Source organism: Lontra canadensis, unplaced genomic scaffold (assembly GCF_010015895.1).
Source record: "Lontra canadensis isolate GAN:19392208 unplaced genomic scaffold, GSC_riverotter_1.0 scaffold35, whole genome shotgun sequence".
In the NCBI taxonomy this organism is placed as follows: domain Eukaryota; kingdom Metazoa; phylum Chordata; class Mammalia; order Carnivora; family Mustelidae; genus Lontra; species Lontra canadensis.
Window position 1 is genome coordinate 9,640,481 of NW_022631029.1, and position 24,484 is coordinate 9,664,964.

Below are 24,484 nucleotides of genomic sequence, written 5' to 3' on the forward strand. Positions count from 1 at the left end.
TAAGCAAAAAAAAAGAATAAATAAATCTAGACACAGACCTTACACCCTTCAGAAAAATTAACTCCATAAGAATCACAGACCTAAGTGTGAAATGCAAAGTACAAAACTCCTAAATAACAGGAGAAAATCTAGATGACCCTGAGTTTGAAGACTTTATAGATGCAACCTCAAAGGTACAATCATGAAAGAAATAATTGATTAGCTGGACTTCATAAAGACAAAAACTTCTGCTCTGTGAAAGACACAGTCAAGAGAATGAGAAGATAAGCCACAAACTAAGAGGAAATATTTGAAAATAACATATCATATAAAATACTATTAGCCAAAGTATTCAAAGAATTCTTAAAGGTTAACAAAAACACAAGCAACCTAATTTAAAAAGAAGCCAATGGCTTTGACACCTCACCAAAGAAGACCTATAAATGGCAAATAAGCATGTGGAAAGATGCTCCACAAGATAAGCCAGCGGGGAGATGCAAATTAAAGTAACAACAGAGCCTTCCACTTAGAAAGAAGCTTCCTGAAATGGGGGAGGAGCCCAGAAGGAATGTGGAGAAAGTCTCCTTCCTTTTGGTCTTGTACCAGCCATCAGGAAGGGTGTCAACAGGTTCAGTTAAATCATTTTCAGAAAACATTTGTAGCAGGCTCATAAAACTGAAAGACCTTAGTTCTTGCCTACTCCAAAAAAATCAAATGACACATTTTGGTCATGTGTAGAGACTGTTCAACTAAAGGAATGTCTATTAATTTTTAAATTTAATTAAATAGTGATATATACTACTATATATACCTATTAGAATGTCCAAAATCCAAAACACTGACAACACCAAATGCTGGTAAGGATGTGAAACAACAAGAATTCTTATTTACTGATGGTAAAAATTCAAAACGTTATATAGCCTCTTTGGCAGAAAGCTTGTCATTTTCTTAAGAAATTGAATATAACTCATCCCATACAATCTAGCAACAGCACTCCTTAGTATTTACCCAAAGGAGTTGAAATTTATGTCCACAGAAAAGCCTATACATGGATGTTTATAGGAGCTTTATGCATAGAGAATGTGGTGTGACCCCAGTTGACAGGAAAGATCTGCTCAAAGTCAGAAGTTTAAGGAACTCCTCAGAACGGATACTGACACACCACATAGGCAAGCACCTAGAATATGACCGTAACTTAAAATCCTCTATGAAAAAGAGACTAAGATTCTGTGAGACATACTAACTACCCACAATTAATAAATGTTTAATTTCCAAAAGTGTCAAAATCTTTACTTACAAATCCATTACTGTGAAAAGAGACTACACCATAAAACTGAGAAAACGCAAACCAGACCTTTATAAAGCTTAAGCCATTTCTAGGACCCATCTCAGCAGGCTGACTTTTCGGTTTTGTACTGACCCTGAGAATATGGGGGCTCCTCATCTGAAACCACACAGGGCACTGGTCCCAAAAGTGAGTTCAAGGAAACCTCCAAAACAATTTCTGTGATTGCTAATTAATCTACAAATGGAACTCACAGGACCATCAGGTACTGGGGTTAAAGGTTTATAGTAACAAACATCCGCCTTCTCCTGAGTTTTAGTTATTTTGGTAATTTTATGGATGATACGCCTGCACAATATGCCAACAGGGAACAAAGGCTAATATTAAAAAATCTTTACAGCAAAAAAAGAAAAGCATAAGATATTGTTCTATAAAGCATTGTTCAGCAACAAGATATCGCCAAGACTACTGACCTGGTCCTCCTCTTCATCCTCATCCTCTGCCAAACGTTGCCTGCCCACTTCATACAGCCTGCACACTGTGTCCATATTCAGAGCATCCATGCTGCCTTGGTTCTGAAAGAGAATACTCAATGCATGAAGAGCAGTTAGTTTTCAGAAGGCGCACATCCACATCTCAGTTAGGACTGGCATCCATGCACCTTGACTCTTCTGATACCCAAAATTCTTGAACTAACTCTGAAAATGTTATGCCTGGGACACAGAAAGGGAAAGAAAGCAAGATGAGAAGGCTGATCCCAAAGCAAGGGATACAGGCAAAAGAGATACGACCATCCTTGGAATGAATAATCTTGCTCTGGCAAGATTCAGACTCCTCTAAGAAAGGGATGACGGTGAACCCGAGATAATAGAAAATGTGACAGACTGTCCACATTGGTTTTTTTTTTTTTTTAAGATTTTATTTATTTATTTGACAGGCAGAGATCACAAGTAGGCAGAGAGGCAGGCAAATAGAGAGAGAGGTGGAAGCAGGCTCCCTGCTGAGCAGAGAGCTCGATGCGGGGCTCGATCCAGGACCCTGGGAACATGATCTGAGCTGAAGGCAGAGGCTTTAACCCACTGAGCCACCCAGGCGCCCCAGTGTCCATGTTGTTTTATACTGGGAGTTTATTATTTCTCTTATAATACATATCTCCCCATCACATGAGTAGCCTATCAATAACTACCTTCAGAAATGCATCAACTTTAGAACGTATCTTAGATCAAAAAAAATGCCTGTTGTATGACTTGAAAATGATCCTAAAGATCAGAACAAAACAGCAGGGCTTCTGCCAGCTCCCTTTACCTCAATGACAGCAAGATAGCAGTCTTTGGTGTCTGTACACAGGTCAAAGATGTTCCGTTTCACATCAATAGTTGCTGGAAAACAGAATGTGACAAGATTCAGGACTGGACTCTTGCTATGACCTTAAAACTAGCTTTTCCTCTAAAGGAATTTCAAGGTGATTGTTCACATATATTTCCATAACTTCTCAGCCTTTCAGTGAAAAATTACAGAAAAGGGAGGATCTTAAATAAGGAAAACCAAAACAGGACAAAATGAACAATGTCTGCTCTTTCATGCATACCTATAGGTTTGTAGTCAGTTGCATTAAATGTTCGAAAGGATGATCCAAAAGGGCTTTTCATCCTCTCTTCCATTAAGTCATCTTCATCATCTGCCTGCAGCATAGCTAATGGGGAGGAAAGGGGAAAGGTAGCCAAGGAGCAAAACACTATTAGAAATCAGAAACATCCCCTATTCACAAGTGCAGAAATATTAATGGACAATCAAGACTTCAGTTTCTTTGCAGTAAATCCACTCTGCCTAGTTCATTCCTCTCAGCGCATCCTCCTTGCATACCCCAAACAGTATCCTCAACCTCTCCTCTAGCTCTTAATAAGTGTTACAGCTACAGGCTTATAATATCACAAGACCACAAAAGCAAAGATTCTTCAAGTTCATAATGATACTGGGAGGATGATGACAGAGATGGGAAATTAATGCAAGAAATTTCTTTCTATACAAGATTTACTTGTTATCTTCAAAGTCAGTGGCCTTTCACCCCAAATCAACATTATTTTCATTAACAAACTTTGTCACCATTTGTGCTCTCATTTTGTCTTTTATGTTACAACCTTCAAATGTTTTTCAATTCACATTTCAGAGACATTTCCAAACCAAAAGTATCAAATTAATGAGGGGAAAAAGGAGGAGGAAAAAGAATGTAGAAAAGTAAAAAGTTTATTACCTCCATACATCACTGTCCCCGTGTGGTTAAACACCACACGACACTGATCCAGAGCAGGAACTGTGTGTAAAAGATGGAAAGTACGAAGATCCCACTAGGAGGACAGCAGTCAAGGAAAATTATTTTATACAAAATTTCTTAAGGAACCTCACGGGAAATTCTGAAATATTAGTTTTTTCCCCTCTGTGTGAGATATGAATGTTTTGAAGGTAAGTTTTTTTTTTTAAAGAAGTAAAATAAAAATGCTTTCAAAGTAAAACAAAAGCATGTAGAATGTATATTATAGAATCATGTCCCTGAAAATCTCCTATGGTATCCTCTTATACATGAAAGCAACACGAATTCCCATCCTCTCAATAGCAACACTTCATCTTGCTCTTATGTCTAGCAATTGATTTCTGTAGTGCCAAAGGAAAATCCTCAAGACATAAAAGCCAGTTTGATACTTGAAAGAAGCACAAGGCAGGAATCTGCTCACTCTTCTCAGTACAAAGAAAAACATGCTAGTCAAAGTCATTGGTAATTATCAACCACTGGAGATTAACTAACACGTCAAAGGAGAGGCACCAAATTATTACCTGTGTGGATACTTTGACAGGATGTTGGTAGAAAGATAATTTCTGCATCAAAAACCAGCTAACAAATTGAAAATAAGACACAGGTGTAAAGGATACAATCTCAGTATTAATGATGACCTCCAGTCCATTCGGATGGAAAACGCCACTGATATTCATGTTGAACTTGTCAAACTTGTGGATGGCCTGTGCAGAGCGGACATCCCAGAGGACGCCATCATTTAAGACAAGATCATCTGTAGGATTAAAGGTGGCACAGTTCCTCTTGTAGTTGTTGGCAAGATCTGGGTTAAACAGAGTCAACAGCTTGTTGCCAGTCTGAATATCATAAATCTTTAGAGAAGAAGGGGTGGGAAGAGAAAAATCAGACCAGTCCATCCACTGATAATTCACAGAGAAGTTGTGTAAAATATCTCTCCATGTTTTCCAAATCCCACCAAAATCATGAAAGCCCTAATATTGTAAAATATCTGAAAAGTAGGAAGACTATACCAATCCAAGCAAAGTTTAAGTGCTTTGGTTCCCATTCAAGGTTTGAAAAGTCTCTTTCCCACAAGAAAATGAAAAGAGAGAATGCAATAGATACGAAAACCCTCTTCTACCCCTACCCCTTTCAATAAACAGAAAATGTTTCTACAACTGAAATGGAGAAATTCATATGGATTGACCAATAATTACTCATGGAATACTATTAAAAGGGCCACTTTTTGGAAAAAGGCATCAATGAAATACCCTTTCTCCTTAAAATCTCCCAATATTTTTAGCCCTGAAATACCAGAAGTTCCAAAGTCTATAATGTGCAACCCATGCAGAGACCAGATCTTTCCCATCAGTTTATACATATGCTGTAATATTCCCAATCTTTTAAAATAAAATCCTCCTTTAATGTAGGAACAAATAAGGAGACACCACAAGAAAACAAACAAATCGAGATCATGGGACAAGACAACTAGCCTGGTCTCTTCAAAAGTCAGTGTCATGAAAACTGGAGAAATGGTTCTTGGCTTTAAAACATTAGTGAGACATAACAACCAAATGCAATATGTGAATCTTGGCTGGATCCTGGTTCAAAAAAACAAAAAGCATTTGAAACCAAACATATCAGGAACAATGGGGAAAACTGATGAAATGGATATCAGATGATATTTGGGAATTAGTATAATTTTCTTATATTTGGTAATAGAGTGTGATTATACAGTAAAATGTCCTTATTGCTAGAATATGCATTCTGTAAGACTCAAAGATAAAACGTCATGATATCTGCAACTTACTCTCAAATGATTCAGAAACACAAACATACGTATTTAGACAGAAAATGGCAAAACATTACACTGCTGAATCTAGGTGGTAGGTATATACACTACTCTTTCAACTTTATTTCACTATTTTCAAATGAAAAGTTTGAGAGAAACCCTCCCTTCACACTCCCATATTCCCCACACCCCACTTTCCAAGCTACTATACCCCAATTCTGCTTTTCAGCAAACACACTTATAAAATTTGTCTCTACTCACTGTCTCCACTTTCCTGTTCTCACATGAACCTACTCTAATCAGACTGTCACCCTGGTGCACAGAACTAGCTCCTCATGTAGTTAACAGTAAGCTCCATATTATTCAATCAACAGTACCTCTCAATTCTCATCTTACATACCCATCAATAGTTTCTGACTCAGCTGATCAAGTATTCCTCAAAAGAATCTTCCCTCGCCTTCTGTGGCACATCTTTTTCCTAAGGTCTTCTCCCTTACTGGCCATTCCCCCTGGTATCCTTCCCAAGTCCCTCCTCATGTGGCAAATCTGAAATATTGGCACATGCCAGGACTGTCCCCACAGTTCTCTTCCCTAGCCTCCTTAATGATCTCATCCAGGTTCATGGCTCTAAAGACTACCGGCATGTAGATAACTCCTGTATTTGTATCTCCTATCCCAGAACTCTCTCCTGAACTCCCATTTTGTATAGCCAACTGCCCATTCCCAACTTGAATGTCTAATAGAATAACAAACTGCACGTGTCTAGAATCCCAGGGCCCAAATGTATCACTTCTCCTCACCTGTGCCATGACCACCTGTGCCCAGCCCTCCTGCAGCCCTCACATGTGTGCTGACACGACATCCTAACTGGAAGGCCTGCTCTTGCTTCTCTCACAGAAGCCAGAATCACACTTCAGGAACTTTACATCTAATCATGTGTCCTCTGCTCACCCTCCAGTATCTGCATCTCAGAGGAAAAGTCAGAGGTCCTAACAACACCCTGTAAGATACTACTATGATATGTGTTGCCCCCATTCCCGACACTGACCTGTTCTCCCCTCCTCTCTCTCCCACCTCCCAAGTAAGGGCTTTTCCCTTGACATTCCCTATATCTTAAAACATTTTCCTCCCAGACTGCTACATGACACCCACACTTCCTTCAAATCACCCAATTAGTGATACTGATTATCCTAGATAAAACACACAAGTCCTCCACACCACCACCGCCACTTCCTACCTCCTACCCTGCTTCTTTTGCTTGGCAGCACCGACATCTAACATACCATATATTTGCTCCTCTATTAACTGTCTCCCCGGTGAGGCTTCATAGAGGCACGGACTTACATTTCACCTAAAACTAAGTATTTGAAAGTAACTGCTATGCTAATGACATCTCTCCCGAGTTGCCAGATTAGTTCATGTTTGGTCCCATGTAGCTTAGAACTACTTTATTACACTGCTAGATTCTATTTAAAAAGAATATCACTAGGCAATTTGTTGTTGCCCTTAGGAGCCTCCTTCAGTCCAGAAGCTTTGAGTACAAACAAATGGGCATAATTAGCTTGAAAGCAGTGGATTCTTAAGTACTTACGTGGGCAATGTCTCCTTTTGTACCTATGACCCGATCCTGAGAATGCTTACTGAACTCAACATAGTGATCTTCTGTGAAGGAATGCCTATGGACAAACAACAGAAGTACCTAAGTGATGGACCCTTAGAACATACTCACTCAACTGACTGAAAATAAACATGATTCTCACCCTGCTGCCTGACCATACACATCTGAGGATTCCCAACAACCAAAGAGGAAAAATTGTACACTTAGGATTAAAAAAAAAAAAAATTTCCTCCATGTTTGACCAAGAAGATCCAAAATAATTAATTATAAGTAATTAACAGGAGTTACTTGGTTTAAAAAAAAAAATGGCTAATAGGCCACACATGTCTTTGAAACATGCCCCAGCAAAAAGTGCCACTATCATATGTGAACATGAGAAAATACACAGATGTGCCATTTTGGATTAGTGAAGGGTCAGTTGTGTGATGGGAGTGGTAAGAATACTTGTTAAGAATATCCCGGAACTAAAAAGGATACAGTCTTATTAAACATAAGTCACAGATGAGGAAGAGAGAAATTAGCATAACTCACAGCATTCATCTTTTCCCAAAAGGCTTCAAGTTGAAGAATTGGATGAAGAGAATATAAATTAGGTAAATTGCAGAACAGAAAGACTAAAGTTATAAAAGTAGTTACATACTTCATATCAAATACTGATTTCATTCCCCAAAGTGCAGACAGAGGCTGGCTCCAAGTAGCAGATGTCAGGAGTAAGGACCCATCCTAAAAGAAGGAGGAGGCCCACAGTGGGTAATCACATATTTATATAAAAGCTATTTGCCCTTAGCATTTTAAAATACAAGCTTAAAAAATATTGTCGTATCATATAGAAAATAGAAAAGCTCCAAAGAACCAAGAAATGGTTGAAGCTGCTAGAATTTAAGTATGTGCACATGCAGTGTCCTAAAAATACCTGAATTTAAGAAAATACTAAATTCTCCTGACCTAGTAACAAAAAATACAATAGTTCCAAGGGTAGGGGAAGAAAAAACTTGGAAAGATATCAAAGGTGGTTCCTCCTTTCTTAATATTTGGCCATATTCTTCAGTCTCCCCTCACCTGAAGTATCAGTCAACTGAAAACATTTGCTAGACTTTCTTAGCTTAAAACGCTTAAAATTAAAAAACAAAAAGAACAACAAAACTGAGTCTTCTTTACTCAAAAATCAGGAAAATTATCCTTGTCATCTTAATAGTCCTGACTTTTAGAAATAACAAAGGTATCAATTCCAACCACAAAATAATACTAATAAACCATGACCCACTAGAATCCTATAATGCTTTTTTCTTAAAAACTCACAGCACTTTGAAATCTATTCCTGACACAAAAGGAAAACTTCTGTGATCATAGTTGATAGACTCTGTTTCCATCTGAGGCAAATTAAAAAAAAAAAAAATTACACCCACACACACCTCCCCTTCTTAGAAGAGAATTGGTAAACTTTTACTTGAAGGTCCAAACGGTAAATACATTAGGCTTTGTAAGCCATATGGTCTGTGTCACAACTACTCAGCTCTGCCACTGTAGCACAGAAGCAGCCACAGACCATGCGGATAAGCATGGCTATGTTCCAGTAGAAGTTTATATACAAATAAACAGCCAACCCACAAGCTGATAGTTCACCAACCCATCTAAGAATAAGTGAAAACAACCTGGGGACCCTTACCCTGGAAGGTTCAAGATGTGTGATAGCCGAGTTGTGACAGTTATAGCTGGCCTCCTCCTGTCCACTAAACACATTATAGAGCTTCAACTGCCCAGTGCAGGTGCCAAGCATCAGGAACCGCTCCCGTGCTGAGAATGCACAACAAGTGAAGCCACTCTCATCCTCATTGGCTTCCCTGAACACTGAAATAGGACGGAACCTAAGCAAAAGACAATCAGAGACAAAGAATGCACAAGGACTCTGAAAAAAAAGAAAACTTTGCTAGAAGGATGAAAGAAAAAAACCCAAAGCATTTATATTTCAAACAGGTTCTTCCGAAGTATCACAGTGACCTTCAGTGGTTCATTTCCGTTTTAAGCGAGCGAAAAGGACCTCTACTCCCAAATTTAAACAGTAACAAAAATCCCCATGTTTAACACCTGCAATTCCATCATCTTTATACGAGATTTGTGAAGAATCAGAATAGGAGACAACTTGGACCCCCAAAAAAACAAGTTTGGGAGTCTAGTTAGGCACAGCATGGTGCATGGGTTCTAAAAAAAATACTAGTTGTAACAAGAACACAGAGTGTCTTAACAATATACAACAATCACACACGGACCCCATGGTTGGCAAAAGGGGGTACAGCCACATTACTCGTGTTCACACAAAGTGACAATCATTGGTATTTCAGACCAACAAATAGTCTGGCTTTCTGGATTCATCACTCTATACGGGTATCACCCACACACTTTGATTTAAATAGAAGAATCATTCCAGTTCCCAGGGAGGTGGCCTCTCCTTACCTGCTAAAGATAAGGTGCCTATCAAAGCATCCGCCATCTACCCCTCCATACTTTGGAAATGATGCCCTGCGGTTTAGCCTTGAGGTAAAGTTTATTGGCGCTTGCCGCCTCTGTTTTGGCTCAGGACACTGATGAGGAGTAAAGAGAGAGAAAGGTGGGCAGGTGGCAACTGGGTTCTTGCAGCGAGCATGCTGCTCTCTAAGATACTCTGTGATGATACTGTCCAGCGTAGGTGGGGAAGGAAGATGTCTGTCCAACTGCTTTTTTATGGCTGGGCTTTGGCTGTAGGCGCCATGGTCCGACTTCTGCCGCAACACTCTGATTTTCCTGCCATTGCAGGGTGATGGCCTCTCTCTGATAAAACTGATCCTACCAATCAAGGGGGAATTGCCTGCATAAGATGGGCCAGGCAAAGCTAGTGAACCCTGGGGGGGCCGTGGCTGAGGATGGGCAGGGGCAGGAGGGGCGGAGGCACCCACAGCGGCATGGCTGCCCAGTCGAGTTGCAATGCCATTGGCGATGCGAGGGGTTCGGGGAAGAGAGACAGGAGAAGCAGCAGCAGTGACTGGGGTGAAGGCAGATGAATGAGAGGCAGCAGTCATGGGCAAGTCAGCCTCTTTCGTCAGCACAGTTGCTGTCTCCCCAAGCCCTTTAGAAATGAGATGGTTTCGTATCAACAGAAGCAGCTCTTTCTCAGGGAAGGAAATCCTTGATTGGGCAACAACATCTGCTTTTTGCAGTCGTGCCAGAGACACGTCAGTGCCAATGAGAAGTGGCTTTCCTGACACTCGTTCAATGAGCTCAGCGGCATACTTGCAGAACTTGACATGGTCACTGCGCTTGTCCTGCAGGACAGGCTCCTTCATCAGCTGCTGGATCTGGCAGCTGCTGAAAAGAGGCAGTTTGCTGATGATCTGCCGGACAGTGCTACTGCGTGACAGGCCCACTAGGGCCTTGCAGGCCAGAGCCCTTATCTGGTCTGCATCGGTGATGGGCATCTTGATGGACAGTAAGGACAGGAGCACCTTGATGCCATTGTTGGACTGGACCACATTCCACATCTTGGCCAGGGTGTGCTCACTGCTTTTGGGAGTCTGAGGCAGCTTTCTCCGAGGAGTTCCAGAGATAAATTTGCCAATACTGGATATTCTGTTATCTGGGCCACACACACAATTGATGATAATCTGAAGTGCTGACTTCTGAATTTCAGCATCATGGATAAAGAACTCACCCTCAGCCACTCCCAAAATAATGCTGATACCTACAGAGGAGAAATGCAAAACATTTTATATTACTCCTCATAAAACTAACAGCCAACTTCAATGATTGTTCCAGAGTCAAAATGCAGACTTCTATTCATTTTGTTCCACTTAAAACTACTATACCTTTTTATTTATTAGAGAACAAGGAATTATTTGAATAAAATATAATCAATTCTATTACACTATATCTTCATGATGTAATACCTCATATGCAGTTGTTAAATAGGGGAATGATGTCAGTATTATGTGGAAGTCACCAAGGGTCATGTGCAATTTTTCCTGGTAAGGGGAGCAAAAATAGCAGGAATAAATTAAAACCTTTAGCAGAAAAGGGAAAAGCCCTCAGCCTGATTGCCACAATGGCATCAGGAACGCTTTCTGCTATATGAAGAAAGTTTAAAAAAAGTGGCTGCACACATCAGGCTTTCTCCCCCAAAGTGCTGGTGCACCCCAAAACCCACAGCCAGTCACACCACTTTGCATGCTCACCTTAGCAGGAGCTGTTACCAGTCCTGTTCTTAATAAAGTATATTTTCAAACAAAACATACTTTCCTTTTGTTCTTGTGTATGATAGCTTTTGTCCATTCTGAGTGGTTTGCCAATTACTGATTTTGTTAGAGCTTAGATTACAAATCTGCTTTAAGTTTTTTATTGTCTGCCCCAACCCATTTTTCCCATAAACTTTATTTTAACACAAGACCCTGCAGAGTACAAGGTTTTCAAGAATGACTATGTCCCATCATAGCACATGTACCATTCAGAAAATCTGAGTTCACTAACACAACTCCTTTATATAAAAGTGTGCAGAACACAACTTAGATGGGACAAGGCACCCTCCATCACTACTTTCTGTACTAATATTGCAAATTAAGTAAACAGACGTGGCCAGAATAGCAAATAAAAACAAATCCAGACAAAGCAATCACAAAAACGAAAAGGTACAACCTACCTACAGTGGAGACAGTGGAGCCAGCCTCATCCAGCACATCCACTGATTCTGCCAACTGGAGCTGGATTTTTGGCACAACAGTGAGAATAGCCAGGACATCCAAGGCAAAGCGCACAGTGTCATTCCTAGACAGGAGAAATAATTACTCAAATGGAAACTAGGATACAGCCAAAAAAAAACAACAGTTAAAAGAGAGAGAGAGACATAAAGGATCAGAACTACCTGTGTAGCTCTGTCCCTAGCCATGACATCAAGAAAGGATTTGTAAGTTACCATGATATTACTTCCAAAACAATTGGGATGGGATTTTCACCACACAAACTACTAAGATTAAAAACAAAGGATAATCCTCAATGCTGGTAAGGATGTATAAAAACAAACACTCTCGGGGCACCTGGGTGGCTCAGTGGGTTAAGCTTTCTGCCTTCGGTTCAGGTCATGATCCCAGGGCCCTGGGATCGAGCCTCACATTGGGCTCTCTGCCCAAAAGGGAGCCTGCTTCCTCCTCTCTCTCTGCCTGCCTCTCTGCCTACTTGTGATCTCTGTCAAATAAATAAATAAAATCTTTTAAAAAAAGAAAAAAAAACAACTTTTGGTGGGAACAAAAATAGGACTCTCTTTTGAGAAAATAATCTAAAAATAGGAAACAAGATTATTTAAATATGCATAAGCTTTAGCCCAGGAATTTCACCTGGAGGAATCTGTCCTAATTAAAAAGTACAAACAAGGGGCACCTGGGTGGCTCAGTGGGTTAAGCCTCTGCCTTCAGCTCAGGCCATGATGTCAGGATCCTGGGATCGAGCCCCGCATCAGGCTCTCTGCTCAGCAGGGAGCCTGCTTCCCCTCTCTCTCTCTCTCTGCCTACTTGTGATCTCTGTCAAATAAATAAAGTCTTTAAAAAATAAATAAATAAATAAATAAATGTACAAACAAGCATTTATGTGCTATGATATCCATTATCGCATCATTTAAAATAACAAAAGAAATTAGAAAATCTACAAAGACAATAGGAATACGTGTTTGTTAAATTATGTTAAAATTATGTTAAATTATGATATACTCTGCAGCTACAGACAGGTGTTTTCAAAAAACAGGTGTTTTCAAAGAACTCTAAAGGACAAAGGGAAAGGCTCAGAATACAACATTAATGAAACACAAAACATAAGATATAATTTTATGTTGGACAATACCAATTATTGGGAAAAAGGTAGAGAATGAAAACTCCCATACCCTCCTGAAAATGATATGCAACATCTACTAAATATGAAATGCAGGTGCCCTACAATCCAGATTATATACGTCATATCCTCAAAGAGACTTGAAAAAGAGGTCTGTGGTACCATTCACTTGATAGCAAAAAAAAAAAAAAAAAAAGAATTAACAAGCCCTAAACGTCTATCAATAGGATAATAAACTAGTACAGAAACACAAGAGTTCAAATAAATACCACATATAAATCTCAGAAACAGGGGCGCCTGGGTGGCTCAGTGGGTTAAAGCCTCTGCCTTCGGCTCAGGTCATGATCTCAGGGTCCTGGGATCGAGCCCAGCATCGGCTCTCTGCTCAGCACGGAGCCTGCTTCCCTTCCTCTCTCTCTCTCTCTGCCTGCCTCTCTGCCTACTTGTGATCTCTGTCAAATAAATAAATAAAATCTTTAAAAAAAAAAAAAAAAATCTCAGAAACATAAGGGTGAAAAAAGCAAGTTGCAAAAGATGCACATAGGATAATATTTATGTAAGTTAAAAACATAAAGAAGCACATTATTGTTTATATATACACATATGTATAAAATAAAACATGAAGAGAATGCACTTAGTAAGACTGGTCACTGTGGGGAGACAGGAAAAGGAACTGAGAAAGAAGAAATGCCACCACGTGCCAACCTTGAGTACTGAGTAGTCTCTGTACCTTTTTGTATTTTGAATTATTTCATAAAAAAGGTGAATTTGGTTAAATGCTATGATCTCAATTATGTATACTTACATACATTATGGAAAATAGACTGGAGAAATTAACAGCGGCTAAGAATAATTTTCTTTTCTAAGGTTCTGTATATTCTAAACAGAAACAAGTATTTATTTTTAAAAACAAACTTAGGAATGCCTGGGTGGCTCAGTCAATTAATCATCTGCCTTCAGCTCAGGTCATGATCCCAGGGTCCTGGGATCAAGTCCTGCATCAGGTTCCTTGCTTAGCAGGGAGACTGCTTCTCCCTTTGCCTCCTGCTCCCCCAGCTGTGTTTTTTTCTCTCCCTCTCTCTGGCATATAAATAAATAAAATCTTAAAAAAAAAAAAAAAAAAAAACTTTTGAAGGATATATTCCAAACATATTTATATTTTCTTAGTAATCCAAATATTGATTTACCACTCAAAAAATGTATTTATAATTTTCCTAGTTCTCTATTTAGAGCTTTTATCATTTTCAGCAAAGTTCAAGTAAATATAATAACCTACTTTAATACTCTAATAAAACAGTGGTTCACAAAAAAAAAAAAATTAAAAAAACAGTGGTTCACAAAGTGTGCTTAGGGAACCCCAGGGATCTCTGAGGCCCTTTCAAAAGGTCCTGTGATGTAAAAACTATTTTCATATTAACACTAAAATGTTATTTTCCTTTCTCACTCTCATTCTCTCACGAGTAGATACTAGAGCTTTCTAGAGGATGGGTCATGTGTGAAGTCACAAAAGAATGAATACAAAAGCAGATATGAGATATTCAGCAGACATTTAAAAACCCTGCTGAAATTATCTGGTTTTATTCTGGAAATTTTTCATAAAAAAATGCTAAATATGCAATGAGTTGAAATTAAGTAAATTCATAAATAATTTTATATTTTCTCAGTTTTATTTTCTGTTAAATGTCAACAGATTTAACACAAAGTTCTTTGAGGTTCTCAATAATTTTTAATACAGTAAAGATGTCCTGAGACCAAAAAGTTTGAAAATGGCTCCTCTACTGAGACCAAAAAGTTTGAAAATGGCTGCTCTAAAATATCTCCCTAGATTTAATATCCTGACATTTCTCAAACAAGCCATATGCACTCTAAATAAGCCCGTCTTGGCTTTAATGGCAATGGCTAGATAGAGAAAAAAGGTAAAGAACCACTCTTTGTAAACTTTGTTGCTATGCTGTCTCCAGAATCTATCATTTCCAAAATACAATTTTCATTCTTGTACATCATCCTCAAATAGAACCCACCCAACCTCTTGATTCTATCAACTGTCCTTTTCTGAGCCTCATCCTGCTCTGCCTTAACAGCTCTTAACTGAATTGTGAAAATCATAACAAAAGCACAAAATAGGTATTTTTTCCTATTTAAAAAAACAGCTTTATTGAGCTATAATTCACATACTACACAATTCACCTATTTAAAGTGTACGATGTGATGGTCTTTAGGATATTCACAGAACAAAATACAGTTTTATGTGAGAGGAAGATAAACATCACATGCGGCTGTTAAGCAGTAGAGAGCTATTTAAAGTCTAAATACCAAAAAATATTGGACTGTAGTCTCAAGACAGGACTTCAACCCCACCTCTGCAGCTATGTAACTCATACAACTTCTGAGAGTACAGATGTTGATCCCTGCCTATTATGTAGTATTCATCATCAACCATAAACAAGTACTCTATAAATTAAAAATATTATGCTCCTGGGTCACCTGGGTGGCTTAGTCAGTTAAGCGTCTGCCTTCTGCTCAGGTCATGATCCCAGGATCCTGGGGTCAAGCTCCGCACTGGGCTCTCTCTCCCAGATCGAGCCTGCTACTCCCTCTCCCCACCCCCCACTTGTGTTCACTGCTCTCTCTCTCTCTCTCTCTCTCGAATAAATGAAATCTTAAAAAACAAAAGAAAAAAAAATCCTTCTTAATCTAGTTTCTCAGATTCATGCCCAAACTTTCAATTCAGTTCAACAAATGCTTGCTAAGCATATGCTATATACAAACCAACATCAACTTTACCAAAAAGCAAAATCTAATTTCATTTAAAACAGTTCTCTGATCCCACCTTGCATAATAGGTCTTCCAATTACAGGCAATAGAAATAAGCTGCAACAAGAGTTGAACACAAGAAAGCTTGAGGAAGACTTCAGCTGGTTCCCAATACAGTTGCGCTGGGCCATACTCTATCAAAAATTCCATCATTTCCACAATCTGTTCATGAGTATATGAACACGCCTGTAAGGAGAGATACATATTATTAAAGAACTCTATCACCTGCCTGCTTCTTCTCCATCACAGCTCAATGGCCAACAGGTTTTAATAAAGCTAAGTAATAATAGCTTTCAAATTCCACAATTGAGTCAACAACCCACATGTGAAATAATGAACATACATGTAACCTTTTATTTATAATCATACTTATAATACATTTTGCCCAAAATAGGTAAAAGAACGTTTGATTTGTTGGTGTACATGTTTCACAGCTAAAGAAAGAAGCATCACATAAAACTGTTTTCTTTTCAATTTGTGATTTTTAAAATCACAATGGAGTATAGATATTAATCTACACTCCAAAACACAGGAAGTAAGTTCAAACATGATAGAGAAGTGGAGTAACAGATGTATCCTTTCAGAAAAAAAATTCCACATAGGAGGAGGTAAAATATCTAGTACTTTTCATAAAAGAAAACCCTTTTATACATACTCCACTTCATCTTTTAGTTCTAATACCCCAGAGAAGTAGCAACTTACAACAGGGAGCAGAACAAGTCTCTGGTACACCCATTTTCAGGTATTCTGCCTCCGCACAGGGCAAGTATAATCAAACACTGGACATCCACATTGGACACTGGACATACCACTGATCGAACAAGTTTCAGGCCTAAGAAACTTAGCTATGGAGAGCTAACAACTTTCCCTTTTGAGACAAGGTCCTCTCACCTTGTATGGGGGTTGAGGATGGACAAGAATGCCACCCTCAGTCCTCTGAAGTGACTGCTTCACTTGTTCCAATTTAATGGCCAGGTGGGCCTCAAAGTACTTGCGCAAGGCCATGCAGGTGTGTTTCCCAGTTTGGCGGCTGGCAAATATTTCATCATCGCTCAGAAGTGCACCCTGGTCTTCCAAATTTAGAATCTCCAAAGTACTGATCTATTAAGAAAGAGATAAAATGGGGCAAAAGGGAAGCAAGGGAAAAACAAAAAGAGAAAAGTAAAAGGAAGAAAAAGATTACAGTAAACATTTATGCTCAACAACACTGACCAGTATCGAAGCTTATCTGTCTATACAACATGCTAAGAGTAGCCATATAAAAGCAAACCAGTTATTGGAAATAAATAATTACTGAAATAATACACAGCTTGGGACGCATGGGCCGCTCAGTTGGTTAAGCATCTGACTCTTAGTTTCAGCTCAGGTCATAATCTCTTGAGTCGGGAGACTGAGCCCCATGTTGGGCTCTGTGCTCAGCAGAGTCCTGTTGGGAGTCTCTCTCTCTCCCTCTGTCCCTCCCCCTACTGCGCACACACACACACACACACACACACACTCTCTCTCTCTAAATTAAATAAATAAATAAATCTTGAAAGAAAGAAAGAGAGAGCGAGAAAGAAAGATTACATAGTTTTTAAACATGTTGAAAGACATTCAGTCACAAAACCGTTGATTTTAGGAAGATCAAGATTATCAACACAACTCCCCTATGAGAGAGATTACTATATTCAAAACAAGTCTACAAAGGCACAGAGTTCTCTAACCACTTAAGAGGAAGAGAAACTTGTGAAAACAGGGAGAAAAAAACCTTCATTCACAAAGAATAACAGGGATGCCTGGGTGGCTCAGACGGTTAAGCATCTGCTTTCGGCTCAGGTCATAATCTCAGGGTCCTGGGATCAAGTCCCACATCCGGCTCCTTGCTCAGCAACAAAGCCTGCTTCTCCCTCTGCCTGCTGCTCCCCCTGCTTCTGCTCTCTCTCCCTCTCTCTCTGACAAATAAATAAATAAAATCTTAAAAAACAAACAAACAAACAATGACAGCAAAATTCCTCCAGTCAGAAGCTTCCTCTCAGGGTACCTGGCTGGCTCAGTTGGTGGAGCATATGATCAAGTCCCACAATGTGTACAGAGATTACTTACAAATGAAATCTTTTAAAAAAGAGAGAAGGAAAAAAAGCTTCCTCCCACGACACTACTGAAAGGCAGCAAAGAGAAGCAGGACCCCTATTCCTCACAAGCAGAAGCCACTGAGAACCTCACCAAATTCACCAGACGACGAAGACCATCATAGCGGTCAAAGAGCTCCAACACAGCCCGGAAGGAGAAGCAAATTGAGAAAAACATGGTAGCGTGGCAGCACCCTGAGGCATGAGAACATTCCATTAACCATAGGGTATAGTTCACCACATCAGACAGAACATTGTGGGGATGCATACAAACCTGCAAAAAAAATAAATCATAATTTTTTAAAAATTTCAGGTAAAGAAACCTTCAAAGGGCATAAAATATTCACCAGTATAACTAGGTATCTTTGCAGAATTCAACGATCATTACTGATTAGGTCATTCTGAGTTTAAAGCTTAAATTTTAACAAATGAAATTCTGTAACAATCTATTCCAAACCTGAAAACCTAAACTTAGATACATACTCAAATCTGAGCTATATTTACTGAGTGCCAAATTCTGCAAATATTTACATCCTTTAATGCTCTCAGTGCTTGGTTCCATAGGTATTAAGTTCTCCCCCTTAAAAGATGAGAAAGAGGAACACCTGGGTGGCTCAGTCAGTTAAGCGTCCAACTCTTGATTTCAGCTTAGGTCATGATCTCAGGGTCCTGGGACTGAGCCCCGCAGCAGGCTCCAAGCTCACCAGGAAGTCTGCTTGAGGATTCTCTCTCCCTTTACCTCAGTCCCTCCTCCCCCTCGCATATATTCTCTAATATAAATGGATAACTCTTTAAAAAAATAAAAACAAAATAAAATTTACTCCAACTACTCATTTCCTTCTTACCCAAAAGTCATTCAGTGAATGAACTAGAGTGTCTCCCCACCCAATTCCATTCCCATACTCTAAATGCACTGGACTTACTCTTTCCATGGCATCTTGGTTGTAGGACAGGTAATACAAGCACATGGATACACCAGTTGCAGCCATAGAAGGACGAGGAATTTCCAGTAATTTCTGTACTCCACCATGTGCAACAAATTCTGTGGCAAACTTGTTGTGGAGCAGGAGAGATGCAAGGTGCTAAGCAAAAAGGACACATGTCATTGTGAAACGATCTAAAATAATCACAAAATCTCTTCAAAAACATTAAATCAAGCTGCTAAATAAAAGGAATCCTCTGAAGTAGACAACCACTCCCTCAAAACAGAAGTAAAACTAGTACTGCTTAAGGGAAACAAAAAACCCAAAGAACTCTTAAGATTTCTTAACATTCCCTTCTAATACCAAAAGTTTTTATAAAGGTGAAAAATAAGAAATGAAAAATACTGCTATAAATAATAACATAATTCCATTACCACTTTATTAGTACATAGCTTCCCTAAAGAATTTTTAACCTTTCTATTCAATTCTTTTGAACATAATCAGCTCTATGTTCTAGTTTTGGCTAAGTCACTGACTCATCATCTAATATAATGACAAACTTTGCCTTCTTTTATACTGATCCCTAAATATGTATGACTCCATCTTCAGCAAATTACCAAAACTAGTAAATTTTTGAACTTTATCAGAAGACACCTTAAATTGACCTTTAAAAGTTTGTTGTCTTTAGGGATGTCTGGATGGCTCAGTAGGTTAAGGGTCAACTCTTGATTTTGGCTCAGGTCATGATCTCAGGCTCTCATGGGATGGAGCCCCCATGTCTTGCTCCCTGCTCAGCAGGGAGTTTCCTTTCTCCCTCTCTCTGCCCCTCCCCCTGCTTGCCCTCTCTTGCACTCTCGTTGTTTCTCTCTCTCAAATAAACAAATCTTAAAAAAAAAAAAAAGTTTGTTATCTTTAAAGCTTTGTTAACTTCCCGTTTAAGTCCCACTAGCCTCCCCAGGTGGACCTGATCTTCTGGATGGCCCTGATCTTCTGGGCAATTTGAAAGGCAGGAAGTACAAATGTGAGCAGCAAGGCTATATTTGATGACTCTGAACCCAGTCTAATGTGGACAGAGCCTCAGAAGAACTAGAGCTCCCCCTCCTGTTTCTCTTACCAAGGTGTCTTCTGGGTGGTGACAAAAGCACAAAGTATAGACAACACAGAGTTGTCTAGTTGTACAGAAGTACAACTAGACAAGTATGGAATTTGATACAAACCTTGCCAAGGTCAATGGCAAAAACAAAAGGCATGTACCTTCTTCAGAAGTTTTCTCAACACCCATACTCAGACTAATCCTTATATGTAATTTCAAATCCCTTCCCTCTTTACTCTTGTCTGTTACACAAGTCAATCCCCCAAGAAGTAGCTAAACCACATATGGTTTCCCTCCAACCCTTAGGCCACTGCATGTAGTTTTTCACATGTCACTACCATTAAGTGGCAGTTCCACTGCCAGGATAGGCAAGTGGGAAAACAGAGTAAGCAGGTTCAACCTTTACCAATACAAAGCCTATGACCTAGATCACTTCACTAGTGTAAGCAAAGATTCTATTTTCTTTCATTATGTTGTATCTCCATTTAAGAGCGGGTTCTTCAAATTACTATTTTAATGCATTTTGTTTCTACTACTTCAGCACCTGTCCCTCTTTGTATACAACTGAGTCTTCCTTTTGAATAAGAGTACACATCTTTCTACATTATTTTTTTAAGATTTTATTTATTTACTTACTTATTTGAGAAAAAGAGTGTCCAAGCAGGGAGAGGAGTGGGAGCAGGGGGAGAGAATCTCCAACAGATGATACACTGAGCATAGAACCAACACAAGGCTGGATCTCACAACCCTGAGATCACGACCTGAGCTGAAATAGAGTCTTCAGCCACCCAGATGCCCCATCTACATTATTATTTCCCCATAAGAAAGATCTCTTTTGTCATTTTTCCCTGTTCACCCTTATTTCATTTTCTTTAATCCCTTATTAAGACTCTGCATGGAGGGGTGCCTGGATGGCTCAGGGGGTTAAAGCCTCTGCCTTCAGCTCAGGTCATGATCCCGGGGTCCTGGGATCGAGTCCCGCATCGGGCTCTCTGCTTCAGCAGGAAGCCTGCTTCCTCCTCTCTCTCTCTGCCTGCATCTCTCCTACTTGTGATCTCTGTCAAATAAATAAATAAAATCTTTAAAAAAAAAAAAAAGACTCTGCATGGAAACAGTTGAATAATGAATGACACCCATTATAATTCCTCACACATAACCTATAGATATAGCAACTGTCCAAATCCTTTCTTCCACTATATCCTATTTAGAACAGGATGCTGCACTGAAAAGCAAAACCTTTGGACTGGAGAGAATTCTGACCTCCAGCTTCATTTCATTGTTCAAAATATAATGAATTTACGGGGCGCCTGGGTGGCTCAGTGGGTTAAGACCTCTGCTTTCGGCTCGGGTCATGATCCCAGGGTCCTGGGATCAAGCCCCGAGTCGGACTCTCTCCTCAGCGGGGAGCCTGCTTCCCCTTCTCTCTCTGCCTGCCTCTCTGCCTGCTCATGATCTCTCTCTGTCAAATAAATAAATAAAATCTTTTAAAAAAATATATATATATAATGAATTTACTCTCTCTCTCTCTCTCTCTCTCTCACACACACACAAACACACACACACACACACACACTGCATCCACACAAAGAAATATATGTTACTCCACTATATACCGGACCTCCTCCAAATTTAAAATTTCTAGGATCTGAAAGGCAATTTTTCTCGTTTCTATTTCATTTCAAAATACTCTGGAACTGTGCTGTCCAGTGCAATAGCCACTGGCCACATTGTGGCTAATTAAATTAAGATAAAAATTCAATACCTCAGTGGCACTAGCTACATTGTAAGTGGTTACACAGCCAGTTGCCACTGTATTAAACAGCAAAGACAGAGAAAATTTCCATTATTACTAAAACTTTTTTTTTTTTTAAGATTTTATTTATTTATTTGACAGACAGAGATTACAGGTAGAGGCCGGCAGAGAAAGAGGAAGGGAAGCAGGCTCCCTGCTGAGCAGAGAGCCCAATGCGGGGCTCAATCCCAGGACCCTGGGATCACGACCTGAGCCAAAGGCAGAGGCCTTAACCCACTGAGCCACCCAGGCGCCCCATTACCAAAACTTCTATTGGACAGCACAGCTCTGGAATATCAAGAATAAAGCTATAGCTTTTTTTTCCCCCCTTAAAGTTGTAACTTTTTAAAGAGCCAGAAGGAGCATCACTTCTTTTTCAGAGGTGTTTTCCGGAAACATTTCTCAGTAAGAAGAAACCACCCCTTCCTTTGTACCCCACACATTTTTCCACAACATCTACAATATCTAAAAGAAATCATAGACGGTATCTCTTAACCAAACGATAGAGACTTAATTTATCTTAATATTGTAAACAGCAGGGCGCCTGGGTGGCTCAGTGGGTTAAGCCGCTGCCTTCGGCTCGGGTCGTGATCTCAGGGTCCTGGGATCGAGTCCCGCATCGGGCTCTCTGCTCAGCGGGGAGCCTGCTTCCCTCTCTCTCTCTCTCTCTGCCTGCCTCCCTGTCTACTTGTGATATCTCTCTGTCAAATCAATAAATAAAATCTTTAAAAAAAAAAATATTGTAAACAGCACAGAAAGGTACTCTGTTCATGAAGTTACCTGCTTGGTAGAAATGTATGACAGCCACAATGTTATTCATTCAACTTCTATCTTTCCAGTCAGATTCCCTTTGACTAGACTAACCTGCCCTCCCACATTTAGTGCCTCTACAACCTAGAAAATCACTTACCTCTACTGAACTGGGGTCTGCCTCTATTTCTTTTTTTTTTTTTTCATTTTTAAGATTTTATTTATTTATTTGATGGGCAAAGATCACAAGTAGGCAGAGAAGCAGGCAGAGAGAGAGGAGGAAGCAGGCTCCCTGCTGAGCAGAGACCCACCCCCCCCACCCATGTAGGGCTCAATCCCAGGACCCTGGGATCATGCCCTGAGCTGAAAACAGAGGCTTAACCCACCGAGCCACCCAGGCGCCCTGCCTCTATTTCTTTACTCATTTTCTGATTTGTATTTTGTTCACGCTAGATGATCTAACATCACACAGGTGTGTGTATATATATATATACATATACATATACATATACACACATGTGTATATATATGCATATGTACATATATATATAAATAAGAATTCAGAAAAAGTGGTGTTGGCTCAGAGGGGGAATATTTACAAAGTATTTGGATATAAGGTAAAGCGATTCCCACATTTAGATCCAGGTTCTATATTAATATTCAATTATTTAATTAATTAAATATTCAATTAATATTCAATCCCCTAGGACTGACCCCTGAATTTCTGTGAAAGAATTTGGTAAGCCTCATTTTTTTTTTAACCTAAATAAGAAATTTTCATTTGTTACTATTTTGACAAATCTGGCAACAGAAATGCCCTGAGCAATAAAACCCAGAGATGTTACATACGGAAACACATGGGTGAGTCCATGTCAATAAAACAGTCAGTACATAATATTTTTAAGAATTTTACCCCAAGCGGGGCACTTGGTTGACTCAGTCAGTGAAGCACGCAACACTTGACCTCAGGGCTATGGGTTTAAGCCCCACACTGAGTTGCGGAAATTATGTAAAAATAAAATCTTAAAAAAAAAAAAGAATTTTACCTTAAGGGCCTCAAACGTAAGCAGGACATCATTAGTCTGTTTCAGGTCAATATAGAACATCATCAACTCCCGTGATCCAAGTTGCATGAATATGGGAAGTAACTGAAATGAAGACAAAAATAAATCTTAACACTGGCTTTATTTTTGCATATTTCCTATTCCATTATGAGGACAAAAGATTTTTAAAAATGAGGTACCTCTCCCTCCTTTAGAAAACATACACACTTTTATCAAAAAAGACCTGCATCACAAGTGACCTAAGACTTTATCAATGGCATAAGACTTCACCAGTTTGGGGCAAAGACTCTTCCGTGTTACAGTTAAAGCACATCAAAATGTAAAATGCTACCATAAAATATCTCAGAAGTAAGCACAACAGTCCCAAAGTGTGAATGGTATTCTTTCCAATAAGCTCACCTCCTGATATTCTCCTAGGGGGGTCAGATACTGGAGAATAAGCCGCTGCTCAATAGCAGAAGTCATGGGATAAAGGGTATAATTGGTGCCAATCACCCAAGGTGACATTTCTGACCAGCTGCTATTAGACAGCTCAACAAACATGCGATCTGGATCAGATGTTGAGAAACCTAACTTCTGCTTGGCTTTCCTAAAATTCTCTCTGTCACCCTGTTTTACTGCCTTATTTTTCCTCAATCCTCCTTCTTCGGGTTTGGCTGCTGAGTTCACTCTACTACTGGTCTTGTGGCCTGAATCAAGATGAAAGGAGATCTCCATGTCTCCAGAGGCTTCCTCTTGTTCACCATCCACTACATCTACAGCCATGTCACCATAGTCCATATCCACAGCTTCTTCATCCAGAGGCAAAAGAGGTTCAGAAGAGAGTTTTCGTGGGCTGGGACGCTTGCTTTCTTGCCGCAAAGCCACTTCCTGAAGCTGTAGCTCCCTCAGTCTGCGAAGTACTATTGCCACCTATCAACAGATATTGGAATAAAAGGCTTTATTTCTTCTGCACCTTAATTTAAATGATTCTTAATAAATAAATCTTATTTTCATTTTAAGGACAACTAAATCCTCATGCAGTTACCCCAATATCTGGAAATGGTAAAGATCTGATCAATATTTTTATCTGACTTCTATAGCTTTATAAAATAAGGAATAGCTAAAGGTCTCATTCCTCATAAAATATCCCAAA

General features: G+C 39.5%; 1 protein-coding gene across 5 annotated transcripts in view; it reads right to left on the reverse strand.

Moving 5' to 3' along the window:
* The window catches only part of DCAF1 (DDB1 and CUL4 associated factor 1), an 81,159-nt gene that overhangs the window by 22,011 nt on the left and 34,664 nt on the right, over positions 1-24,484 (reverse strand). For 4 of the 5 annotated variants that reach the window (XM_032868172.1, XM_032868171.1, XM_032868173.1 and 1 more), the window contains 16 exons: positions 23,749-24,261; positions 23,332-23,433; positions 18,651-18,809; positions 17,822-18,001; positions 16,508-16,717; positions 15,633-15,802; positions 11,625-11,749; positions 9,413-10,673; positions 8,628-8,826; positions 7,602-7,684; positions 6,935-7,019; positions 4,190-4,423; positions 3,516-3,609; positions 2,853-2,957; positions 2,570-2,643; positions 1,738-1,839 (listed from right to left, as the gene is read on the reverse strand). In XM_032868172.1, coding sequence (XP_032724063.1) covers positions 1,738-1,839; positions 2,570-2,643; positions 2,853-2,957; positions 3,516-3,609; positions 4,190-4,423; positions 6,935-7,019; positions 7,602-7,684; positions 8,628-8,826; positions 9,413-10,673; positions 11,625-11,749; positions 15,633-15,802; positions 16,508-16,717; positions 17,822-18,001; positions 18,651-18,809; positions 23,332-23,433; positions 23,749-24,261 — 3,696 coding nt within the window. Of the gene's footprint in view, positions 1-1,737; positions 1,840-2,569; positions 2,644-2,852; positions 2,958-3,515; positions 3,610-4,189; positions 4,424-6,934; positions 7,020-7,601; positions 7,685-8,627; positions 8,827-9,412; positions 10,674-11,624; positions 11,750-15,632; positions 15,803-16,507; positions 16,718-17,821; positions 18,002-18,650; positions 18,810-23,331; positions 23,434-23,748; positions 24,262-24,484 lie in introns of those variants that run through there. The other variant, XM_032868175.1, reaches the window with a different exon arrangement.